Source organism: Gymnoscopelus braueri, assembly GCF_963280865.1.
Source record: "Gymnoscopelus braueri genome assembly, chromosome: 16".
In the NCBI taxonomy this organism is placed as follows: domain Eukaryota; kingdom Metazoa; phylum Chordata; class Actinopteri; order Myctophiformes; family Myctophidae; genus Gymnoscopelus; species Gymnoscopelus braueri.
Genome location: NC_137616.1, coordinates 27,236,221 through 27,263,013, shown reverse-complemented (window position 1 = coordinate 27,263,013; position 26,793 = coordinate 27,236,221). Strand labels below are relative to the sequence as shown.

Sequence of the window (26,793 nt, the reverse complement as noted above, 5' to 3'; positions counted from 1 at the left end):
CAGAACAAAAAGACACGTGGGCATGCATAGCCAAATACAAAGACACATCTGAGCTGTGAGCACACACACAGTCACACACTTAATTGGTATAGTTAGTCAGAAGGCACCCATGCCAACTGAGCTGTCTTCTCAGGGATCAGCCATCACAAGCCAAAATAATATACACATTTAATTGGCAGTACCGCCCAAACCGATCTATGCCAAGATCCCTCAAATAGCCATAGGCTCTGGCTGCGGCCCACCTGTTGCAAAATGGCTTTTGAAAAATGCAAACATTTTTACAATAATGACGTGCCCAGAATAGTGGGTTGAAAATGATTGTGATTAAATGTTTCTGTTTCCTCTCCTTTTCAATTGTCACCACAGGCGGACAGCCACCACTCTGAAAACCATGTGAGTTAAAAACCACATGTCTTCTCAAAAGCTCATACACTGTCAAATCATCAGTTTCTCTGTGCCAAGTGTTTGCATTTAAGCGTGTTCAGTAAGACCAAGTAGATTGGTGCGATACAACTGACTTTCTAGTAGATAGAAAAAAGGGGCTCTGGTGAGATGGTGTTAAAGAATTAAACGTGACTCTTACAAGTAAAGAGTAAAAAAGCCTGACGCTCTGAATGAGAGGTTTGTAAAAGGACGAAAAGGAAGGACAATTAATTCCAGCCGCAGTTGATGTTTAATATTACTCTGAGCCAGGCCACGCTCCAGACTGCCTGTGTGTTTCACTGCAACGATTTGATTTGGTCGGATATGAGGTTTAGACGGGGATTAAGCAACGTTTAAGAAGGTTGTCACCGGATTGGCCGATGCTTGAGCCGGGTCATAGAGCTAAATTGGCCGAATTAGTGTTCGGACAATAACATGGTTTGTAGTACAGCAGATGGCTGAAAAAAATATATATATTCTTTCATTTTTTATTTGTTTTACATTTTAGTAGTCAAAGTGCACCCAGAACCAAGTTGAGACACATGAAATATATATATTTAAAGGTACTCATTTTTAAAAGTTTTGGCTATTGTTCATTTCCTACACAATTATTGACATTGTTTGGCCCACAAACACATTTATGTTGTACCTTTTACCAGTTCTCAGCAGTTGGGACTGAGAGTTTTAGAAGCCATTATGCTCATTCATCAGCAGAACAGGCATTTAGTACATAGGAAAATGTAATCACAAACCCCAAACCACCACATTTAATTAGAAAATGGCACGCTAAACAGAAAATCCAGTCACATTTTGTTTAATAATCCAGACAGAGGCTTTATCTGCCCTGTGCTGATAACAAGTTTTGCAGTTTAATGGGGCTAATTAAAGTACCGTAGCTGTCAACACTTTACATTGGAACACACCGTCTGAAAACTGATGGAAAATAGGTATTTGTGAGGATCATAAAAACAATCTCTCGTCTAGGTAGGGGATAGGCAAAACAACCTTTTCAACATTACAGCTAAGGTAATAGGACCATGGCAGTATTTCCTCCAAAAAAGTATCCTTGGATATTATTATTATATATGGAGTAATATGTACAAAAACACTATAATACAAAAATTATAATTGCACATTAAGTGTTACAATTTTCATTTTCTGTCAAAGTTAATTAAGAATACCAGGTTGGGAACTTAGGACCAACCACTTTATTCATAAGTCATATCTGCTGCTACTTATTACATTACATTTTCATGATTATCTATTTTGTAAATAATAAATAATTACACCCACTCTTTTACATCTGAAACTTGTAATGTCACGATTTAGAAAAAAGCCTGTACAGTATCTCGCGTCCCTGGTTTTACTCATTTTTGACGAGACATGCTATATTCAACGGTCTATAACAAGCTAACGGGGAGTCGCGAAGACATTTTTTTTTTCTCGCTGACACCACAGAGACGTGTCTTTGTTTTGTTTCCAACGGTCGTGGGCTCCATCATCAGACTGAAAATAAATATTCTGTGACTAGTTGAAAGGTAAGGAAAGCGCTGATTTTCACTGGCAGCGGCGTAGCAAACAATGTTTTATTTCTGGAAGTCAATGAGTTAAAACTGAAAGGACAAGTCTATAGTTATACTCAGACTGCATCTGGTCACCACAGCTCTGCTACTCTTCCCATTATCCTTCATGGCTCCATCATCTTCCTCACCTCATTAGTGTTCTGCAATATGATGTGTTTGTGTGTGTGTGTGTGTGTGTGTGTGTGTGTGTGTGTGTGCGCAGGTGTTGTCGGTGTTGCTCAGGAGCTAGATAATGGCTTCTTCTCTCAAGTAAGTACAAAATGAGCTGTAACCCAGAGAGAGCCAGGCTGAGTGGGGATAATGTCTCTTCTCCCTGCGTTACTTAAGATCCGAGAGAACAGATGTATCCGTGTCCTGCACAATCACTGTCTCTGTCTTTCCACTCTTGTCTCATCTACTGACCATTTTCACACGGCAGTCATTTAACGTTTAAGTCGTACAGTACATTCCCACCCCGACTATGTTAACACATTCCATGCCAGACGTTAATCTCATAATGTACTCACCAGTGCCAACGTGTTATTGTTGTTTTTTTCACGTCGCCATAGACCTTGTTAAAATCCTTAAGATTGAGCTGTGCACTGTCTGTTTACATCGGCGACTTCTCACTGAATCTACCAGTGAAAACCACGTGTCAAACGGAGCTCCATGGTTGTAGTTAGAGCGGATTACGTTAAACAGTGATATGCGAGGAGAAAAAACTACAGGAAGAGAATTGAGTTTCAGTTTCGTCATTAGAACGAGGGCCAACGTGATCGGCAAAACCGGATCCCAAATAATTCTGTTTCCGGTCTTCAAACCGGAACCGGAAATGGATCAAAAAATTCCGAAAGTGCACCTGGGGGGGATCTACGCGAACCGGCGGTTCGCGTAGATCTACGCGATTGGCACGCTGCGGCTTTAAATAGGTTCGCGTAGATCTACGCGATTGGCATTCAATGTGTTAATGTGAGAGCAAAATGGCCACTGTGTCAATAGCCCACAGTATGTATTACTGCATTGGCTTATGGCCAGAGATGGGTGGTCAGACCTGGCAACCATGTGATTACATCTATGTTTGAGCTACCGAGGTGAGAAAAACACTAGCAGTCAAGTTTGGATTTTGTAGTTGTTTATGAGCACCAACAACAATTGTATCTTTTAATAAAGTTAAACCAACTAACATTAATGTATTGGTGTGTTGATTGATCTAAATGCATACCATGCCAATAATCTTGTAAAAGTAATATTGTTTCTTGTTGATGGTGTGTGCAGCCACGTTGATATGATGTCTATTAATTCTGGGCTTGAGAAAATATGCCCCAGCTCCCGACTAGGAACTCCAATCTATAAAGGGCCATATTAAATACTTTTGTAGTAAATAAGTGGGGAATCCCGAGTTCTGACTTGTAATCTAATGCAGCATATGGTCGTCATAAAGCAGTTTTTTGTCAGTTAGCATGTAGAAGTCTTCAATCGAATACAGTCGCTGTATTTCCTAAGTAAACTTCCTAAGTAAACTAGTGGCTTAAAGTTCACTGCAGAGCAGTCTATTTTCTTTCTTTTCATGTGGGATTAAATCACTCTCTTCTTGTGCATTCTACTGCCTCAAACTGTACAAAAACACACTTATGTGGGCTGGGCCCTTTAAAATTTATTTTGGAACAATGTATTTTTCATGTGCTCTCTCTCTTTCTCTCTCTCTCTCATATTATGAAGCGCACATACAAACACACAGAGAACACCCACACCTTTACACGATTCACAAAATGCAGCTTAAATCTTGTGTTCAACACAACAATCCTATAGATACACAAATTGGCTGAACCATTGTCAGCCCATTTCCTCCAAATATATAGTGCACACTGCACAGTAACGTGTGTGTGTGTGTGTGTGTGTGTGCGCGTGTGTGTGTGTGTGTGTGTGTGTGTGTGTGTGTGTGTGTGTGTGTGTGTGCACGCACGTGTGTGACCTCCGAGGGTGTTTGATCGTACAGAACTCATTCCTCTGATTAGGATCTCAGTTTGGGAAGGGAACAAACATGCCTTTCAACTGTTAACAGCTTTTCTATAGAAACACCGGCACGTGCACGCATACACAGAGAAAAAGAAAATCAAGAAGTTCAGCACTTTCTTGGTTTTCATCAGCTCTTCTCCTCCCCTTTGACATTTGCTCTATCCTCATCCCTTTCAGCCTGGTCGTTATCAGCCGTGAAGCCCTGAAACCGAAGGCTCTCTCTTTTCATTGTTGGCACTTTAATCCATTTCACTCCATTTACCGTCTCGTGCTTCGCTCTTGATTCAACCATGTCCAATTGTCTCGCCTGTACACTCAGTCTTCCTCTTCTGTCGCTCTACCCCCAATGATCTCTCTCTTGCTCCATCTCGCCTTCATCTATCCTTAGCCGTCTTGTGCCGATTAGCCATTGTTCTCCTTGGCTCTCAACTTTTATTTTGTGTCATAAACACATCATAAAAACCACAAACTTTTCAAAATAAAATACAGAATACTGTGCGTTACAGAGAATACGACATCTAGCATGAGATCACCACCTAATCCGGCGCAACGCCAGCGTAACGTCGGAGCATGACGTCACATCTTTATCTAAATGCATTACCGAACCCGGCATACAGAACAGATAAGAACAGATGCAACAGAGTGGCGAAGGTAGCTATAAGATCATCCTTATTTACCCTAGAAAGTCTTGCCGTTCACTGAGAAGCTTAGAGGGATCTTGAAACTTAATACAGTTAATAATATCTCTCCAGCCTCTCAAGCTATCATCCACGGAATCCTATCGCATTCATTATTTTGAACATTCTGCATGCTATCTTTTTTTAACCATCTGATTTAAGTCACAGTTCACACAAACCATACCAGCGCCCTAAGCGCATTCTTCACTACACTGTGCAAGACCATAATATAGTGATATAATAATAATGAATATAGTTAAAGGTAGGGTAAGGGATATTTTTTGGTATTATTATTTGTTTTGTTAAAAAGGTTAAAGTACTATATTCTGATAGTAATCATTCCTACAGAGCATTTGTTCGGGTCACAGGGGTCTCTCCAGCTCTTTAGTAAACAGAATATAGTACATTTTCAGGTAGGTGACGAAATTTAAGCCAATCAGGAGAGAGCCATGAAAATGCATTTTCCGTTTAATAAAGAGCTGGAGAGACATGGGAGACACCTTTTACCGAACAAACACTCTATAGTAGGCCTGACCTCGACTAAGTCGACTAGTCGACTGGTTAGTCGCGGGGGGTCCGAGTCGACTGCGTGTCTCTTAGTCGAATTTAGTCGATTTTTTTCTTTTTTATGGCCAAAAATGTTTTAAATTTTGGCCAAGTCTACACCTGCAACCACACGTAACTTCCACTTTATTCTTCTTATTCCTCGTCTTTGTATTGGTATTGTTTGTGTTGGAGCGCCTCAGTGCGGCTGCAGAGTTCATGTGCAACCTCTTCCAGAGAGAGATAGAGACACTAGAAACTCTGCTGGAGACACAAAACAAACTGTGTAGACTTGGCCCTTTGAAATAAAATGTATTTTGGCCCTAAAAAAATAAGAATAATAATAATTATTATTATTAGTCGACTGCCAGTCGACTATTGGCAATTAGTCGCCAATTAGATTCGACTAAACAAATCCTTAGTCGGGGACAGGCCTACTCTATAGCAATGAGTACTATCAGAATATAGAGCTATTTAACACTTATTTTAACCAAAGTAAATCACTTACCCTACCTTTAATATAACCAATATAGTGCCCTCTCTCAATGTCAGTGATGGATACAATGGCAACAGTCTCAACTTGTACAGTAAAATGTATGGGTAAATGTTACCATTTAGTATTTCTCTGTCTTTCCATGGATTTCAGTATAAATTAAATCTTTGTTTGTGGATACGGGTATTTCCATGTGGTTGACTTACATGCTTCCTGTGGCTGAGCTGCTGTCGGTGGGCAGAGAACCGTTGGAGCGCTCCATCTGGGCCAACCTGGGGAAAGATATGGCATCAACTCATTAGAGAACAGCTGAATGTCCACTGATCAGTTGCAAATTAAGCAGTCACTCGCGCGCTATTACATTCTGTGTTGGTCATTCAACCAATCAAGAAAAAAAACTACAGGCTGTTCTTTGAGAGATGATAGGATATTTGGGGAGGCAGTTTTTTCCCCCGATGTGTTCAATTCATTGACCAGGGGATTTGGAACACAACTAAAGGACGTCATTATGTCATGCAGTGGGGATTATGGGACCAATCTACTTGGGTATTTATTCACAGAAGCTTGTTAGTACCAACCGACCAGATACAACACTGAGGATTGGCAATTATGTGTCTGTGTCCTGTTACCGACCGCTAACAACAAGCATGTGATCATTATTTTGTTTGCGCTTGTATATCATGTACAACAGGAACTTGTGCACTAGATGTGAGCCTGTGTGTGTGTGTGTGTGTGTGTGTGTGTGTGTGTGTGTGTGTGTGTGTGTGTGTGTGTGTGTGTGTGTGTGTGTGTGTGTGTGTGTGTGTGTGCAGGCACATATAGCCGGTGGGAGAACAGTGGATTACTGGCCGTTGATCCAGACAAAGCAGCCATGATAATTAGATTGGCTCTCCAGATCAAAGCGTGTATTTACTAAGGCTCTGTAATGGAGAGAGGCAGCAGGCTTTGCCGGGCAGATTAAACCAAAGGAACACGATACACATGTCGCCCAGCGGCTAGAATTGGACCATGGTGGGATATGAAGTGTACAAGTCTGTGTTTCATGAAAACCTAGTTTAGTAAAATGGAGGAATTTCTTCTTTAAACGGCTGCCAATGAGGCAGCAATGAGAACTTGATTTTTAATTGTACTGTATTTAACTGCAATTTTTTTTAACAAATGTTTCTTGTTCTATTGTCATTCGGTGGCAGCAGCAGCAATCAGGTCCCTCAATGTATCCCCCAAGATTTAAATAAATGGAGTGTCCACATACTGTATGTGTGTGCACGTGTGTGTGTATGTGTGTGTGTGTGTGTGTGTGTGTGTGTGTGTGTGTGTGTGTGTGTGTGTGTGTGTGTGTGTGTGTGTGTGTGTGTGTGTGTGTGTGTGTGTGTGTGTGCGCGTGTGTGTGTGTGCGTGTGTGTGTGTGTGTGTGTGTGTGTGTGTGTGTGTGACTCTAAGTTAAGAGTCTCTCTAGAAGGTCATATCTGGTTAAAGATAAAAGATTAGGGTAAGAAAGGGCTAACGCAAGGTTAATGGTGTATGACTGAAGGGAGGCAAGAGGCCAGAGAGGCCAGCACCCTGTCAGGAATGCATTTAAGATGAAAGCTCTCTGCATCTGGGTAATACAGTGGGCTGCTATAGGATTTATATATAAGCTATAAGATTTTCGAGCACTGTAACATTCAGTATAATAGACTCTTCTATAATTCTAAATATAGCATGTCTAAAAACAGAAATATAAATGTTGCGGGGAAAAACGTCTGCATAACATAACTTAATATTTCAAAAATACCAAGAATTCCCTGCTCAAAAGCATTTATATTTTGTCAGCATATGGTCTTGTTTAGCATGAAATGATCCACAATAATTTTTCAAATAGCAGGTGTCTTTGTTTTTCTTCATTCGGCCAATATCTTCATAATGAAACTCGGCTGCTCTTGTTTGAATGCGTACATGAGGCCTGTGTGTTTTCTTGTTTTTGTAAAGCAGTTACTTATGCCGTCTGAAGATGGAGATGCTCATGTGATTGATGGTGAATGTGACTTGCCGTACCTGCTGGCATACTGCTCTATCCTGGAATGGGTGTCATCATGAGAGAGCTCAGGTGACTGGGGCAGCCTGGAAATGAATGGAGCAATGGAGATGGATGAGAGCCCATGACCTCACACACTCAACCTCACACAAAACAAAATCCCACAGGCAACCCATTTAAAGAAAGAAAAATAATCTAAGATACAGGTTAGAGGATGATCCTACAAAGAGTGATAGAAGAGCGGGATGATCTACGTAGCGGCTGAATGGTTTCTGTCAGCTGCTGTTTGGATGAGAGGTCAGACGCTAGAGCGGGATGCTGGTTGTGACGGGGACGAAGAGGAGGGGGTTAGGAGAGGTACAGGATGCTGTGAGGGAGGGAGGATGGTGAGTGAGTGTCGGTTGCACTTTCGGCTGTTCGAACGGCAGGCAGGCAACATGCAATACTGACTTTATTCACACAGCAGCCTTTTTGCTCTTACGTCATGCTCAAGTATGACCTTAGACTAAGAGCAAAATGGTTGCTGTATAAATGTGGTCTATCGAGCGGTTTAGTGGGGTGATAGGGAAGTGCTGGGGGTGGGGGGGTACTGTAGGAGAGTGAGTTTTGGTGCAGGAAAAGGATGGGGGATTGGGGGGTGTCCTTTAAAGGCATTCCAGGGTGGAGGAAGAAGGGGGGGGGGGGGTTGATGGGTGTCGTCGATACTCACTCATACTGCTCCGGACACATGCTGATGAGGGTGACAGGACTGTAAGAGAAACGGAGTGGGGGAAGGAGGAGGGATGGGGAAGGAAAGGCACCAAATCACATCTTTTAGGGTCACGTGGTCACTCAGCGGGTCACGAGTCACAGCAGGGAGGCACAGGAACATCGACCAGAGGGGATAAAGGTTCTGCGTCTGTCCCATCCCACACAGCAACTGAATGGCTGGACTTGACGCAGTCAGAGACCAGGCATAGAAAACAAATGACACTGGATGCTGTGCTGATGAGCGTCTTGGGAGGAAACCTCGCTCAATTCTTGAAGAAGTATTGAGGTTGAGAATAGCGTGTATGGATTGTGGATTTGACTGGAAAGCATTTCCAAGCACAGTCATTTTTTGCTGAATTAGGCTTGTGACAACTCCGGCATACTGAGTAAGCTGCAGTCTTTATATAGGTCCTAATTCCTGCAGCCTTTTTCTTCTTTCATTGCATCCCTGCAGGATGTCTCAAAATAGCCCATCACGATACAAATCACAGTATCCCTATCCAATAGTATCCATATTTATGAGATGTGGATGATGACAAATACATCTCTTACCAGTCATCAAGTTTTCGAAATAATCAATGTGTTTCTGTATTTAAGAAAGTATTTCTGTAGTTTCCACACTGATTAATGGTAGTAACTGTCTGATAGAGGCATGGAGAATATGAAATTTGCATGTAGCTTAAGAGCTCGGTGAAACAAATTAACAGATGGTAAAAATAGAACGGAAGTCTTGTTATTTTCCTTGCGGAGGCGGACGGTGTGAGCGGATAACAGAACAGGAACTGAGGATAAACATAGGACAGCGGAGAGAGATTCAAAGGGATAGGTGCAGTGCAGAGCTTTTATCTCTCACAGGGGGACATCCCATGTAGTGTGTTGGGCATTTCATAAATTGTGTTTGTTTTCCTCTCAGTTCTCTGGTTAGTTTTCGATCCTCTGACCCTTTGCCACCACGGCAAATCAAACTGCGTGTTAAACTTCAGATGGGTGCACTCTTGTGTAAACATCAAAGGGAACTGTCAGAGGGAATAGGGGAGAGTAAGACATGAGGGAAAGAGTAAGAGAACAAAGTTATGAGGCAGCAGGGGCAGAGAGGGGTGTAGGAAATGAACCATGTCAAGAGAAAAATAAAATAATGTATGACCATCAAGTAAAGAGAGAGGAGGAGAAAGTCAGAAGGCAGAGAGACCTTGGGAGCTTTTGGTCTGACAAATGTAACTGTTGTGGAGAGTGCAGTCAGATGAAGGCTTGCTGTAGCCAGTGATGTACAGCCTACAGAGCAGAGCTACAGTATGTTCACATTTCACTGTGGTGAAATGTGTCAAGAGCCAAAGCAGCCTGGGATACAATCAGACTATATGGCTGTAGAGTTTCAAGAACCAGTCCTTTCATCATCAGATCATCACTCTAGTTGATGAATCCCATAAAAGCCTGACAATCACGGGGATTTAGCCTTAGATGACACAACGACTGTTCCATTTGATCCGTTTACACTCAGCAAAGCTATTCATCTATCAAAACAAATGAAAATATTTAATAATTTCATTTGTGTCTACCCATTTAAATTAGATAATCCAAAGAAGCCCACGCAGGTTGTCTCAAGGCCAGTTAGATAAAAACAAACAACCAGACATAGAGATGGTTATTGACAGGACACTTTGGCATTTGGTAGACATCTAATGAAAGAACAGAGCTCAAAGTCCTGGCAATAGGTTTAATGCCTAGCCAACATTAAACAAAATATCTTGGCTAAGAGACAGAACCACAACAACATGCCGCCTCTCAAATTCAAGGAGAAGGGCATTTTCATTTGTAAAGCCTTGCTCAAATGATGGAGGGAAATGGAGACTTGTGCCAACTGGCTTCAGAATCACAGTCTACAGTATATGAACATTATTGCTGCTGGCAATTTGAAGCCATTGGCTCACAGTAACTTAAGAAATCTTGCCTTACTGGCATCCGATATGATTTTCCTATCTCTCTTTTTCTCTAGAGACGGTTTTGAAACATTAATACGCTTTACTCTCCTCTTTTCCACCACTAAGTACCTCAAAATGGTAAATCTGAAATCCTATGATCATGTCATGCACTTAAAAAAAAGAGGTGGCAAAAAGTGGGTGGCAAAGAAGAAAGGAAGAACAATATCAAAGTGGGTGAGAGTGGGTGAGTGGGTGAGAGAAAGAGTGCTTTAGCGCAAATAATTATACAGTGGGTGCTCTGTTTTTCACGTTGCAAATGACAACTTGTGGGAGGTTTTCTCTGTCAAAGCTAGTTTGACAGACTAAAGCAGGATAAAGAAGTCATTTCAAATTATGAATTTCCTTAGAAAAATAAGTTTGAGCACGCTAAAAACCTACTAATTTCCAACAAGACATATTTGTAATATTCTAATGCAGGACCTTTCTTACTGCCTATGATTTATTTTGAAAGCTTTTTCTTATGTTGGTGAAAAATTCTCAAGGTAGTATCATCAGTCCTGTACGTTACATCATATTACTCTAATCTGGTTACCTATTAGAAACGGGAGCAATGATAATAGGCATTGTGGCACAAAATATATACAAGTATATGTATTGTGTTATCACAACATTCATAATATGTTGACCAGCTAATACTATTTACAAGCTATAGCTTTTATCTATTATATAATAATAATAATTATTATCTATTGACCTCTTTTCAAATAGGTAACCAGTCACCTAGGTTATTCTGTCTGAAGCTAAACTAACTATTAGCCTGACTTCAGATTTACTGCTCAGTTCTGCAGAGAGTTAGGAAGTACCATAATGTGAGAATATAATCAAACCATGCGTGGATGCAGGATGTTGTATCTAATGGCACCAGGAGCTCAACAGATTGTCCCAGACTGATCTTTAGTTTAAGTTCACGGATTTAGAAAAAAAACTGCAGACTCAGGCTTGTTTCTGCTCTTAAAGCTCTGTATTATACACAGACCTTCAGCCCAAGGCCCATGGGAGAGAGGACATACCAGGGGGAGAGAGGACAGGCGAGGGAGAAAAGGAAAAAGGGTAAAAAGAGTCCTATATTTCTCCAGGTCTCCATTTCCTTCTGCCACGTTTTACGAATTTTCACGATTCGCCACAATTTCTCTGCCTTTTAAGAGGCATTTATCAGGCAGACAGCATTGCAGGAGTAATTTTTCACACGGGAGAGAAGGAGAGAGGACCCACTAAGGTGGGAGGGAAGAGGAGGAGAGCTGTGGATGCGAGGGATGAATAGCAGAGTGCAATCCATCTGCCGCGTGACAGCCGAGTGAATTCCTTTTGAGAAAATAGGAGACTGTACGTACATACATGCACCTATGCAGGTCCTTGGGGGTCACTTTGTTCATATAAAAGAGGGAAAGCAGGAAGAACTGATAGATGGCAACAGGCACCAAATACACTCAATAAATATAATGGACCACAATTCCCCTTTAGGCTAGTGGTTAAGATGTTGGCTTTTCACACAGGAGACACAGGGTTCGATTCCCGGGTGTTACATAGAGATAGACAGACAACAAAGAAACAGGGCCACGGAAGTCTTAAGACAGAGCTGATAGGTTAGCAACACACACACACACACACACACACACACACACACACACACACACACACACACACACACACACACACACACACACACACACACACACACACACCCCCAGGAGGGACTTCTCCCTGCCTGCCTGGGGGCATCTGCATAATGTTTGGCCAGTTAAACAGCGATCCTCTGGGGATTTATGGCCAGAACGGAGCCGTAAATCAAGGCTTGTCACCAGGGCCTGGTGGTACAGAGAGGAGATCTATAGTCTGGGACTGGCACCAGTAAACACTGGGTAGACAGGTAAATAAACGCATGCTGGGGGGCGAAATTAACATTCCTCATATAGTGTGGAGAGGAATGGATGCCAGCCTCTCATCCGGTAGACTTCTACTGAGTGTGTGCTCAAGTGACTAAGGACCATGGCATGTGACATTTATAAAAAATGATCTAAATCAAATTAACATCAGACCCCGTCGTGTTAGACCTTTTCTGAAAGAAACACCGACAAGCTGATCGGCTGGTTACGACCGTAGGCCCAAGTGCTGAATGCTACTTACGTTTCCATGTTGTCTCCCTCCAGAACTGTCTGGACGGGCAGATAGCCCAGACGAGGGTGTTTGGCAAAGTACTTCTTAGAGCGGAACTTGTTCTTCAGCACCTTGGTGAAGTCACGCATGTCCTCTCCTGATGTCGTCTGTCACGGTTTGAGAAAGAGAGAGGGGGAGAGATAGAGAGAGAAAGAGGGAGAGATAGATAGAGAGATAAAGAGAGCATTCACAATACAGTATGTGTGCACTTTTTCCAGTGTTCCAAAAATGTATTTGGTGCAGAAACAAAATGCATGTTTTGCTAATGAGACAATTAGCAAAGTACATTTTCCTTGGGAGTGGTTTCTGCTTTCCTAGCAAAAAACAAATTATCACAGTGGTCTGACCAGAGGAAGGGAGGGAGGGAGGGAGGGGGAGGAAGAGAGAGAGAGTGAGAGCAAGAGTGAGAGCGAGAGAGAGAACTTCAACAGAGGATTGTGCTGGGGAGTTTTCTCAGAGCTGACAGATGTGGCTAAATGAAGAGACTCTAATGAGTTCACATGCCTTATTAGTGATTGCAGAGAACTTAATATGGCAGCTTGAGCGAACAAACAGCAACTATATAGGGAGCACGACAACATCAATAGAGAGAGAGAGAGGATACTGTATGTCACTGGTTCTCAAAGTAGAGTCCGTGCAGGGGTTCCAGGGGGTACCCAGCAAAATGAGGAACAGTTTAAATAGGGCTTAAATTTAAACATTTTTTTTTTTAACATTTTTTTTTTTTTGGAAAAACATGTTCAGAACCCAATATATGATGATTTGAAGATTTTCTGCTACATTCACTTCTTGTTTAACTTTTTCCTGAAAAAGGCTGTATCTCGGCTCCTAAGCACTTTTTTTTTTACAATTAATTTTGGTTGTGGCACTCAGAACCAAAATTCCATAAATAAGCATGGCACTGAAAGAGTTAAGGTCCTTACACACCGGGGCGATTTTTTTCATGCGAATAATACGGTTTTTTTTTAAACCTTATAAAGTCAATGCAAGCTTCCACACCAGTTTCGCGGAGCGAAAAAAGCGTCTTTTAATTATTCGGAACGAGTCCGAATTTTGCGTACATTCGCATATTCGCCGGTGTGTAACCGCCTTTACCCTTGCACAAAATCATTTCAAATGGGGGTCTGTAGCCAAATGAACCCATTGATATGTATTTACATATCAATTTTGGGGTCGTTGAGAGCCAAATGCTTACATGTACTTGAGTACGTTTATGATGTTATTAATACTGTAGATGTTTTGACAAAGCTACAGGTAATGAATGACTGTCAGCCAACAAAAGGATGAAGGGACATGACCCACTCGCGCCCCCGAGAGCGTTGAATCTTCTCTACACACTTATACAGAACTACAGTGATCTACAGTATACAGCACTGCATCATATTTATGTGTTTTCAACACGACTCAGAGTGAATTGGGGACAATTTTTTTTTTTTAATAATAATAATAAAGCAATATTGTGGCCATAAAAGCACAGAGATTAGAGAAAGACGATGTTATTAAATGACCATTCATGAGTCTCATGGTGGCCGTTATCCATTTTTGGTATTGGTAAAGAAATCTGTTTATGTTTTGCAGCATCTGCCCAGGTTCGTTTATTCAATATACACTTTATACTGTTTCGGGCATAAAACTGGAATAGAATTCTGTTTTGGACCTTGTTTGTTTTTCTCTGAGGAAATAAGCAGACGCACAATAAAAGGGAGGCGATAAAAGACCGTCTCTTCCTCAGCCGATGCCATTGAAGGAAGAATTGACTCAAAGTAAGTTCTCCTCAATGATTTATTTTTATTTGAGCTGATTCTTTCTGTGATTAGGGCCTCACAAAGAGAGCAAGAAAACAGTGAGTGTTGGTATTAAAACTGAAAAACTCATTAAAAGTTTGTGTTGTGAGAGAGATAATGTAATGTCTCAGTGCGGGGGAACATCAGGAACATCTCTTGAAGCAAGTTCTAAATAAAAACATCTTCATTTGAGTCGGTAATTTGTACCCTCAGATGAACAACATGCCCCGTGGCAAACGCGTTAATCACCTCCCACGTCATGACTTTTCTGCAACTTTGTTGGCAATACAATTATGTTGTTAATTCAAAGTTGGTGGGCTTTAATCCATTCAATCCGGGAATGCATCTGTGTAATTTTTGATTTCTTTGGCTATTCAAAAATAGCAGATATACAAGCTCATCTGCTATTTTAGAAAAATCATCAAAATGTTTCCAAATCTTTGATATACATATTTTTAAAGCAAACATTTGTAACTCAAATCTTTGCTTATGGGGGTCCCTGGAACAAAACATTTTGAGATGGGGGTCCGCGGCCAAAAAAGGTTTTCTAAATCCTAACAGTGGTGTTCCAAATTATATGTATTTGGCCGCGGACCCCCATCTCAAAATATGTTGGACTCCCAGAAGCAGAGATCGGAGTTAAAAATGTTCGCTTTAAAACATATCTACGTATACATATTCAAAGATTTGCACACAAAAAATAACAGATCTACAAGCTCATCGCGCGGCACTTGGTGCCGCGCCGCACCATGAGCTTGTATATCTGCTATTTTTTTAATAGCCAAAGAAATCTTAAGATGACACAGAAGGATGATCACTGACTCTCCGCTACTTAACTTTTCTAGGTCAGTATCTAACCCATGTGCGGACTGAAGAGGAAAAATACAAGACAGAAACAAGAAAGCCCTTTTCACGCTGTGCAGCTGACATCTGATGTTCCAACGAGCTCCTCTGTTCGTCTGTATGTGTGCCATGTTAATTTGAAGCAAAAACAACATTCAATTTCAGCAAGACCCCAACCACCCTTTTTAATTCAAACGTTCTCCACTGTCTATTGGCGAAGAGTCGAAATATTTCTTTCTGGCAAGGATTACATGGGTCAAAGAGGTGTGAAGCTTTTACTGTTTGCTCGTGTGAATCCAATTTAATTGGATCAGCTTGCTGAGAGTTGACCACTGAGCAAGTGGGGGAAATCAGCAAAATTGGAGGAGAGTCAGAAAGTTGTTGTGTGTGTGTGTGTGTGTGTGTGTGTGTGTGTGTGTGTGTGTGTGTGTGTGTGTGTGTGTGCTAGTCAGGTCTAGAACAGACAAAGCTACTGTAAGAGATATAAAGGGTACACGCATTAACACAGTGAAGATCCATCTCAAATGAGGGTTTTTAAAATCAAGTTTTCTAACTGTTATATACCAACACTGAAATGGAAAATCTGTTTTTGTGTGTGCAAATGCAGGAGAGTAGGAGTTGATATTGCCTTGGGAGTACAGTATAAATCAAATCTTTCAATACAGAAGGTGGAGGAGTGGGGAACCCAGACACTTGTTAAGAGAGCATGCCCTGTACTGAAAAATAGGGAAGAGCATCAACTAAATTGACAACGATATGTTTGTGTGTGCTTGCCTGTGTGTGCCTTCATTATATGGATGAGGGCAGAGTGTGAGTGTGTTGAGCAGAGATATGTGTTGAGCTAGAAAGGTGAGCGTGAGTGTGTGTGTGTGTGTGTGTGTGTGTGTGTGTGTGTGTGTGTGTGTGTGTGTGTGTGTGTGTGTGTGTGTGTGTGTGTGTGTGTGTTTTACCGGTGTGCAGTATTCCACCATGGGGTAGTTGAGCTTGTGGCCCTTGGCCGTTCGCCCGGAGAAGAAGCAGTTCTGACACACATCATAGTTAAAATGCTTCAGACTGCGATACCTAGAGAAGGAAGAAAGAGAGAGAGACAGGGAGAGAAAGGAGAGAGAGGGAGAGAGGTGAGGGTGAGATGCATCACAGGCCAGGGAAGAACATATACTGTAGGTGCAATCTGCATCGCTTCTGTCATCATCAGGTATACAGTATGTATGTGTATATCACACATCATTACAGTACAACAAATCTACGGCATCGGTTTCCACTGTCATTACTCCACACATACATCTCATAATACACACACACACACACACACACTTAAAAACTCTGGCATTCTGACAGACATTCTAGATTTCCCAGCTAAACCCTTTTGTCAGTGTCCTAAAAACAACAGCAGCCAGGATGCCATTTAACAGCTAAATTGAGACATGAGGAATTCAAACATAATAGCTCATGTATTTTATCTCTCTCCCACTCTCGCCTCTCCCTCCTCTCCTCTCCTCTCCAGCCCTCCCAAGGTTAGCTGACTGATGAGTTACGAGAGGGAGCCATACATCATGGGGCGCAACACCGCACACTACAACTGGCACGTCAAACGCACCATTACCCACTGACGTGCAGCATATTACTACACACGGGAAGGGGGGGGGGGTTCTTGATTCACCTTCGCATTAGCAAGAATGCCACGACTACCTTTAATTAATGAGTTTATCCGGTAATTAACAGCCTCTTTCTTCTGACGGGATCCATATTAGTCGGTGTTGGCGTTGATGAGGGAAACACCCGGGTTGCTGCGTGGTCCCATGTGTCAAGTCTCTAGTCCAGTGGTGCTCAACCAGTGGTCCGGGGACCACTAGTGGTCCTTGAGGGGGTTCCAGGTAGTCCCCAGCTAAATGATGGAGAGTTGGTAACCAAATGGACCCTTATCTTTAACTCGAGTGTAAAATGAAACCAAACGTTTCATTTTACTCTCAAGAGTAAAATCATTGTTATCAGCATTACTTGTCTTAATTTACAAGAAGTCTACACAATTATATTTTGATCAACGTTTGCCTGTTATCTCTCCTAATGGTACCACATCAATACAGCATGGATTTGTGGACAAAATCGTATCCAATGATAACAAAATATTCCAAGTTTAGGGTCCGAGAGGCAAAATCTCATCAAATGGTGGCTCAAATGCCGAATAAATAATAGACCTTGATATGAAAAAGGGTTGAAAACCACTGCTCTATACCACGCAAAGTGCCTGCTCTGCATTTTGTCCCCTCCCCTTTTCTCCCACTCATCTCTCCGTCTTGGACTCTGTCTCCCAGATCGTCTCCTCCACTCATCCATCACTGACATTGCTGGGGAGCCTTGTGCTTCGTCAAACGTCTGACGGTGTTTTCCCTCGCTGAAGGGGATCCACGAGGAGACAACTCCCCCATACATCACTCCACCGCTTACCGTGACCATTATTCCCTGTCTCTTTTTTTTTTACATGGATTTGATTGATTCATGTGTTGGATTTTATTGTATTGCATTCAGTCTTAATAATTAGTGCTGTTTAAATGTCTGGTGGTGTGTGTGTGTGTGTGTGTGTGTGTGTGTGTGTGTGTGTGTGTGTGTGTGTACCGGCTATTATGGCTCTCTGTTGCTGCCCAGTGCTGATCTTTTCTCTTTCAGCACTGGACAGCGACACTGTTCGTGTGGGGTATCAGTGGGTGCCAAAGCGTGCATGAGAGTGTGTGTGTGTGTGTGTGTGTGTGTGTGTGTGTGTGTGTGTGTGTGTGTGTGTGTGTGTGTGTGTGTGTGTGTGTGTGTGTGTGTGTGTGTGTGTGTGTGTGTGTGTGTGTACGTACATGTGTGTGTACGAACATGTGTGTGTAGGTCTATGTGTGTCCAAGTAATTCTCCTGATGGTATTTAGTCAGTGGCATATCAGCTGCTGACATTTAGTTAAATGTCTGCCCTCCAGAGCTGCCCTGGCCTTTCTGCTCAACCTAGAGAGAATACTGCAGATGCTGTGTGTGTGTGTGTGTGTGTGTGTGTGTGTGTGTGTGTGTGTGTGTGTGTGTGTGTGTGTGTGTGTTTCTGCATCTCAGCTGGTTTCTATGTATTCGTGCAGACAGAGTAGTGTGAAGACAAACAGCAAGAGGTAAATGTCAAGTCTTCCTGATCAAAAACCCTTGATCTCTGTGTGTGTGTGTGTGTGTGTGTGTGTGTGTGTGTGTGTGTGTGTGTGTGTGTGTGTGTGTGTGTGTCTGTGTGTGTTTTTACCTGAAGCCAACGATGGGGCATTCTTTACAAATGTTACACTTGGCCTGGTGTTTGGCCGTTTCGGCGGCAGCCACTCTGTGCAGCACAGGGAGCCAAACCATGGACTGGGGCTCCAGGCGCATCCAATCAACAAAGTGCCTCGGCTCAAGCTCCACCTTGTTGGTCACCTGGAGGAGAAGAGAGGCAGGCCTTCGGGAGTTAGAAGCATTCAATTGAAAAGTTTAGTGAACAATTTAACATTTACGGTTAGCGTAAATTTCTTAGAATAAACGTGATATGTGGTGCGGAATTCTAGACATTTTGTGTTGCCCGATAGGAAAACAGAGACCTATCGGGCACCATCGTGTTAGCCTGCGGTTGTTAACTGAGCGTAATAAACATAATAAACATAAAAATGACAATGCCCTCGGTTACATCATGGGGTTGAATTGTGTATATAATGTAAATAATATTTTTATGAACTGCTTATTTGACTTTAGGAGCTGAAAATGTGCTACAATAAACATTCCTAATTGATTTTTTTAACACCCTTGTTGCCCTTGCATCCTGCAGGACCATAGCCTTGGTGTTTGATGATGTGGCCATTTTCCTGAGAGTTACTAGCCATGAAAAGCACTCGTAAACTTCTACGCCAACTACTGCTCTGAGGGTGAAAAACACCAAACACTCAGACTTAAGGCCAACCCAGTCCACCCAAAGAAACATTAGAGGACATTGCAAAATAAATGACCAGAAACGTCAAAAGGAATTGGTGTTCAGCTGCAGAACATAATGAGACCATTAGATACGCAGCCATGGGCTTTAGATCCACTCAAACCTTTGGAATGGAGGGGAAAAAAACATCTCACTGCTGACCTTTCCATATTCCTTGACACATTTAAAAAGGGCAGCGAGTAAACGGTGGATACTAGCATCTGCCAAACAGCATACATTGCAAATTCGATCTTGAAGGAACGCTATGATCTTCAGCAGCTTTAGTGTATGCGTAAGCACTGTATGTGTACTCTTGTTGTAACCGTAGATTTGCGCCTGAAGGGCTCTACAATTCAAATCGTTACATTTTGAATTAACCCTATCAGTCTATCACCATTGAGGGGGCTGATGATGAGATTGTCAATAGTTTATATTTCTTGGCATCATGCTCTCTGACGAATCAGCTGGTTTAACAACAACTGTTCTTTCATCAAGAAGGCTCAACGTCTTTTCTTCTCAAGAAAGATAAATTATTTTACCCAGGATAGTAGCGCGCTACACAGATTTTATAAAGGTGCCCTACAGAGTGTCTTAAGTTGTTTTATGACCGTATGGTAAGGTAACATTACTCGACAAGAATAATAAATCCCTTGAAAGAACAGTAAGTCAGACACTCTCTGCCACCCTGGTCTGGAAAAGGTGTCCTTGTTCCCCAGCTACCATGCCATAAAAATGTCATTAAAGTTTCAAAAATACCTTCTTTCCAAGCACTATAAGAATCTTAAACAACGAATCTATGTGCTAATTTGGGGAGGAATGTGAACTACTGTATGCATTATGAAAAATGTTGTATACGAGTAGAGAAACACTTGTATGGGCACAGTTTGTGTTTCCTAAAGCAGCACTATGTAACTTTTTAACAACTATATAGCATATTATGTCCCATAAAATTATAAAGTAAACATTTTAACCAATAACAAATATCTTTCCATAAATGCTTAGACTCAGGGGGGTCCCTGCTAGGGGCTTGACTGTTTTACTATGTATAGGGGAGACGCTCGCATCGCAGTGTCACACTGCGATGCAAGTTTGTGGATCTGCCAATAATTCTAGCACTGCCCCTACCTGCTTGCGATTGGCTGAATTCAGTAAGAGGACCGCCCCTTCCTACTCAATCACGCTGGTCACACCAAGGCAGAACTGCCAATCAAAGTGTCGACTGGCCAATCACAGCGCGTCCTCGCCGGACACACTTGCTCCAGGCAGATGTAAACAGTGTGGTCGTAGGTCTGAGTTTGTTCCCCCCCACTTGACCCTGTGTAAAATTCATGACCGCCCACTGCGCAGTGCACAAGCAGACGGGTATGGAGTTCACCAAAGTATAAAGCCACGCCCATTCAGACAAAAGAGTCAAAAGTAGAGTGTCACGTCACGTGCGCGACTGAGTAGGCAAAGACATTGGCTGCTATGTTATTTGTTTCCAAAGTGGCCACTGATACCCGAAACTACAGAGTGCCACTTTAACTATACATATTTATTCTTAACACATTCCCTGCCAGAGGTTTTTTAAAACTGGGTACAGCCAGCCAGTGCTTTTAACGATTTTTTAGTCACAAAATATTTTCCGTGATCACCGTCCTCACGGTGATCCCCTCATTCCACACACAGGAGTCTCGTAGAATTAAAAAAAAAAAAAAATCAGATTGTGGTAATCCGTTCCATAATTGCAGCCAGTTGAAAATAGCATGTTTCACCAAAAATACATAGTAAAAAAAAAGTACACAGGAGCCGAGATACAGGATTTTAAAGTAATAAGTTAACCAGGAAGTGAATGGAGCAGTAAATCTTCGGATCACGTTATCTTGGGTTCTAAAAACATTTCCGTCTTTTTTTTCTTTTTAAAGACGGACATGTCCGTCTTTGGCGGTAAACGGGTGTATTTTAAAAGACGGACATGTCCGTCTTTGACAGGCAATGTGTTAATATATTAAAATAATCCTGTACTCTGTTGCATGTTATGTTTAGATGTATGTGTGTTTAATACATTTTGTTGAGCTTTGCACTTGTTAATAAAATGTGGGTGACCACAAATGGCAAATAAACCTCTCTCTCTCTCTCTCTCTTTCTCTCTCTCTCGCGCTCTCTCTTTCTCTCTCTCTCTCTCTCTCTCGTGTGTGTTGTTTTGAAATAAAATGTCAACATGAAGCCCCAGAATGTGTACTAGCGTGCTGGGACTAAATGTCAGACTGACACACAAAACCTTAAAGATCACACGCGTCAACAACATGTGGAACAAAGTGCACAACACCGAAAAGGACAGGGATTTCATCTCCATTTCTGATCCCAGCCATCCATCTGACATCCTCTGTTCCATTCTTAAAAAGGAACAATGCTGAACGTAAGGTATCGTATGTTATTGGAGTGGGCTAGGACTAGTTCAAATCAATATTTTTTGATAAGAACCTTCCCAACAGAAATCTCAAAACTCAAATCCCAAGACATAGCTTCAGGCGGAACGTTTTGACAGTTTTTCCTGTGATAATAACAAAGGAAAGATGATAAAAGGGGACTGGCAGAACACCCAGGGGGTGTTCGCTCATTCATGCTTTATGGAGCAGGTCTTGACTTTATTCTTGCTGCCATCTCTGGCCAAAGTTTTAGTTCTCCGGAGACCGGCACTCTCCTCTTAACCCATTGAGACCTGAAGCCGATTCTACAAATGTCTTCTAAATCCCAACAGTATTCCAAAAAAACGTATGTTTCTATATCAGTGGTGCTCAAACTTTTTCATGTCAAGGACCCCCAAAATGATATGTATTTGGCCCATCTCAAAATGTTTTGTTCCAGGGATCCCCAGAAGCAAAGATTTGAGTTAAAATGTTCGCTTTAAAACAATATATTTTCAAAGATTTGCACAACTTTTTCACGATTTTTCAAAAATAGCAGATCTACAAGCTTGCAGATCTGCTATTTTTGAATAGCCAAAGTGTGAAATTATGCTTTTTAGTTCAAATCAAAAAGTGACACAGATGCGTCCTAGGTCTTAATGGGTTAAGCCCTTCCCTACTCTGCACTCTGTCCATCACTCCTTCGTCTCACCTGTCTCTCATCCTTCCGTTCTCCTACCTCCAGGTTGTCTCCCTAACAGGAGAATTATGTGCACTTGCACATTAATTACTGCCTGCTGGGAAGGGTGGGACGGAGGGATGCAGGGATAGAGGGATGGAAGGATAAATGGAGGATAGTTGATGGAGACTGCTGAAAGAAGCCATATTTATGAGGGCCCAACCTGTTCATCACAGGCCTATTAAACGCAATGGACTGGGTGACTGCCCAGTACAGACACTGGCAGGTCAGGTGGCACACAGGCACGCGCGCATGTGTGTGTGTGTGTGTGTGTGTGTGTGTGTGAGAGAGAGTAAGTAAGAGTGTGTGTGGGGTGTGTGTGTACTGTAAGTGCATTTGTGTCTCTGGCTGCATGCCTGTCTGGGTTTATGATTGAATGATTAATGGGTGCACAGGTACCTGGCACTATTCATGATCAAACGCGTGTTAAAGTGTCTGCACACTGCTTGGCCCTACCTGCCTCATGCTGCACACATGCATATTAATGTGGCCAGTCACAATTACAGCAAATTATAGGCAATGTCTTAGCATCATCTGCACTACAGCGCTGCACAATGATACTGATATGTGGCATTAGATCTGTGCATGGATGAAAAAGAGCGAAAGAAAGAAATAAAGAATAGACAAAAAGGGAGGGTGAGTGGAAGGACCGAGGGACTATACAGCTAGTTTCAAAATCAGTCAGTAAAATGATGAGGTCCAGGATTATAATGCTCAGTTTTAGCACATTGACTAAAATTCCCCATGCCATTCACACTCCATCAGTTACTATTTTCGGAGGTGGAGGTGCAGGAAATGGTTAGAAATTCATAGCAGCCCAATTTTAATGTCTGGTATTCAATTTATGAGTTGTTAAGTGTAAACGTGAGGTGGTTAAAAACAAGCAAGAAAAACTGAAATAGCAATCCCAGAGGAAGATCATGGGGGGGGGGGTATATAGTATATAGTAGTAATATATAGCGTAGATAGTGGAGGACAGGCAGTAGGAGAGTGTAGGCCATATACTGTAGGCTTCATGGGTGGTCAGCTGGTTTTTATTACTGGGTTGGGAGAGGAGAGGTTTTAATGTGTTTAATACTAATGACTTTCAGGGGCTACTGACTATCTACCCACGTAACCAACTGGGTTATTCTAAGTAGAATGATGACTATTAGTCACTGCTGGCGGGTCCCTCTGAATTGTATAGAGCTATGAAATTACAGTGGGAAGACAATGACCACTTCCACTCGTTCAAGTGGAGCGCAAATTGTTTTGTGTCAAGGATTTCACTGTCAAAAAAGCCCCTGAGAATGTCAGTATGTGTTTTTACTACCATACCTTAGAGCAGTGTGCGCGTTATTTCCATGCTTAAATGCTGTGTGTGTGTGTGTGTGTGTGTGTGTGTGTGTGTGTGTGTGTGTGTGTGTACACGTACATGCTGGAAGCAGCTGCGGACACTGGGTTCGATGTTGGAGCCGCCGAAAGCGGCCACCTCCCCCAGCTGTCGGGGGACCTGGATGGCATCATGGAGCAACAGGCCAAGCTGCCTCTGGTCACACGTGTCCCCAGCTGATGCCACCTGGTTGAAGAGGTCTGAAGGACGGAAGGAGTTTAAGAAGGAATGGGAGAAATGTGAGGGAAGGTGATAGAGCAGATATATATACACTGTACAGAGACGTCTTTCATCTTTGTGTGCATTTCCCCTCTCTCCTTGTCTTTTCTCATCTCCCTCTCTCTCCATCAACCTCGACATGCTCACTGAGGTCTCTGATGAGAACTGTGTGCAGAAAGTCAGCCGTGAAAGTCAGCAGCATTTGCCAGAGAAGCATCTAGTATGATCTTACACAAAATGCACGCAGAGACTCGACTTGTGAGAGAGGAAGGTGGGGAGGGAGAGATGGAGGGAGAGAGAGAGGGGGAGTGTAGAGACTTTTTTGGGGGGAGGTTGGCACACGAGTTGCTGAGAAGCGAGGGGCATGACAGTTCCCTGTGTTCTGCTCGCTGCTGACTTTGATCTCAGCTTGAGACCCCCACCCCGCTCGGTGTCAGCTCCTGTTATGCAATGTAGGCGTGGCATGAATGATGGATCTCTTTGATACTTACTGTGGGTATGTATGTTGCACACATGTGTGCATGGATGCAAGCGAGTGCAAATATCTGGAGGCCTTCAAGTCAGCTTGTAAAACCACAGCCCTATAATATGTCTCTGCGTGTTCATCACACACACACACACACCCTACCTCCTCAGCCGTATGTTGGCCTACTTTCACTTTCTGAAGTCCTGACGCAGACAGACATACACACTCACAAATTGAATGTCAAGCAGGATGCGCATTTTAGTTACCCTGGCATGTGTGCGTCTCCATGACTGAGCCGCGACATCCAATGAAACTCGGATGGCGGATTTATACGTGGTTGCGTACGGGTGTCGCGCACCGAAAATAGCTGATGTACAAGCTCACAACGCATTGCAGCGAGACGTGTCGTGAGCTTGTAGATCGCCTATTTCTGATGCACGACACCCACTTGCAAATAAGTATAAGCCGGGCTTAAAATGGGAAGGGCGCAATCAAGCGTGCTTGATCCCTTTCTCAGCCTAATAGAAATTGCCACTGGAACGAATGGACTCAGGGACGGAGCCTGCGTCACAGCAAGCGGGTGGGGGGGAGAAAGATGGGAAAGATAGGGTTGAAAGCAAAAGCAGTGAGGGTAGATTGGGAGGAACCATGGCAGGTTAGACGGATGGAGTGATGGAGAGATGGATGGAGTGACAGAGAAATGGAGGGAGAAATGGAGATGAGGGAGCAATAGATAGATGGAGGGAGTGATGGAGATGAGGGAGTGAATGATGAGGGAGTGATAAGAGATGGTGGACCAAAAGAGATATGGAGGGAGCGATAAGAGATATAGAGGTAGCGATTGACATGGAGGAAGCGAGAGGAGAAATGGAGGGAGCAATAGAGAGATAGGGGTATGGATAGAGATGGAGGGAATGATAGAGGGGTGGAGGGGTGATACCCTCAAACTGCCTCTATTGGGTACAGAAGAAAAACTAAAACACATATATTTATGTAAATGACAGCCTTCTCCCGGTGCAGCAGACCGAGTACATCCACTCTTCCTAATCCCATCCCTTGAAGAATGAAATAGAAATAGGAGCAGGGGAATGGCATAAATAAAGAACAGTAGAAACGGCTGGGAGGTCTCTCATCCAATTAGTGGGGCCTTTTCTTTGGCTCCCCCGCCGACGCCCTGATTAATGCTGCTGGGATTATAATGCGTTGGTGGGGCAGAATGGGATAGGACAGGCTGGTGCTGGCGGGAACACCATTACAGTGTACGTTAAGGGGTTTATGTGTATCGTGAACGCAACTTACACTTGTACTTCTCCTCCAGATGCCCCTTGCAGAGAGAGAGCACTCCAATCTTCATGGACAAGACACGGATCTTCCCACTGCGTCCGCTGAAGGGGAGTCACACACACACACACAAATGTCAGCCTCCTAAGACAAGTGGCAGCAAGCAAGCCAAATTTACAGCCGCCATGGGTTATGCATACACGTGTGTGTGTGTGTGTGTGTGTGTGTGTGTGTGTGTGTGTGTGTGTGTGTGTGTGTGTGTGTGTGTGTGTGTGTGTGTGTGTGTGTGTGTGTGTGTGTGTGTGCATATTTAGTGTGCGCTGTTCTGATCTGAAGTAATTTAATAAGACATGCAGTGAGAGAAAATCACTATGTGCCTGGAGATGAAAAGAGTTTATTTATTGTAAATCTAAATGCTCGAGTGAGTGAGTGAGTACTTGTGTGTGTGTGTACGCACGTGTCATAGACGTTGAGCAGCCAGTTGAGGCACATGTCGATGCAGAGTGGAACGTTGACCAGGTTCTTGTGCTCCTGTTCCAGGCCGTCGTAGATGGACGTCAGGCAGTTGATGACGTCTGGCACTGACAGCAGCTGACTGTTGTTGGTCAGTTTGTGCTGCTCGAAGGTGGACTGGGCCACACTCAGGTCCAACAGATCCACTGGAGACAGTAGGAGAGGGACGGAGAGGAGATGAGAGTGAAGAGAAAGGAGAACAGAAAATGATGAAAGGGGCCGGGAAGAGTAAATGGGAGAGGAGAAGAGATAAGAGGGAGAGAGAGAAACAGTCTGAGATAAGTCACCCTTTTTCCTACATGTTCATTGGACTCTGAGCAGAGCTGCAAGCAGTTTTCTGAAATGCCAACACATACTGTAGCCTATTCTGGGTCTGTTTATAATTCCGACATTCCCAGCTTTCACTAGTAGACTCTTAACTATCCCTGCTTTCTGATGGTCATCGATCCGACCCATGTGTCCTTTTTGTTGTGCCTTATTCCTTTTTGTCTAGTTGTTTTTATTCTGTATGTATTGCTAAGCTTATTTTTCTGTCATTTGGTCTCTTGTATTGTTATGTACTATTTGACAAAAAATCTAAATAAAGTATTAAGAAATTATAATAATAATTCCGACATCCCATTATTCC

General features: G+C 42.8%; 1 protein-coding gene across 13 annotated transcripts in view; it reads right to left on the bottom strand.

Moving 5' to 3' along the window:
* utrn (utrophin) overlaps positions 1-26,793 on the bottom strand; it is a gene marked incomplete at its 3' end in the record, with an annotated part of 232,858 nt that overhangs the window by 15,656 nt on the left and 190,409 nt on the right. For 11 of the 13 annotated variants that reach the window (XM_080452440.1, XM_080452443.1, XM_080452444.1 and 8 more), the window contains 9 exons: positions 26,110-26,311; positions 25,671-25,756; positions 23,729-23,886; positions 18,496-18,662; positions 16,189-16,300; positions 12,582-12,718; positions 8,438-8,476; positions 7,749-7,814; positions 5,921-5,986 (listed from right to left, as the gene is read on the bottom strand). In XM_080452440.1, the coding sequence (XP_080308566.1) occupies positions 5,921-5,986; positions 7,749-7,814; positions 8,438-8,476; positions 12,582-12,718; positions 16,189-16,300; positions 18,496-18,662; positions 23,729-23,886; positions 25,671-25,756; positions 26,110-26,311 (1,033 nt within the window). Of the gene's footprint in view, positions 1-5,920; positions 5,987-7,748; positions 7,815-8,437; positions 8,477-12,577; positions 12,719-16,188; positions 16,301-18,495; positions 18,663-23,728; positions 23,887-25,670; positions 25,757-26,109; positions 26,312-26,793 lie in introns of those variants that run through there. The other 2 variants (XM_080452447.1, XM_080452439.1) reach the window with 2 other exon arrangements.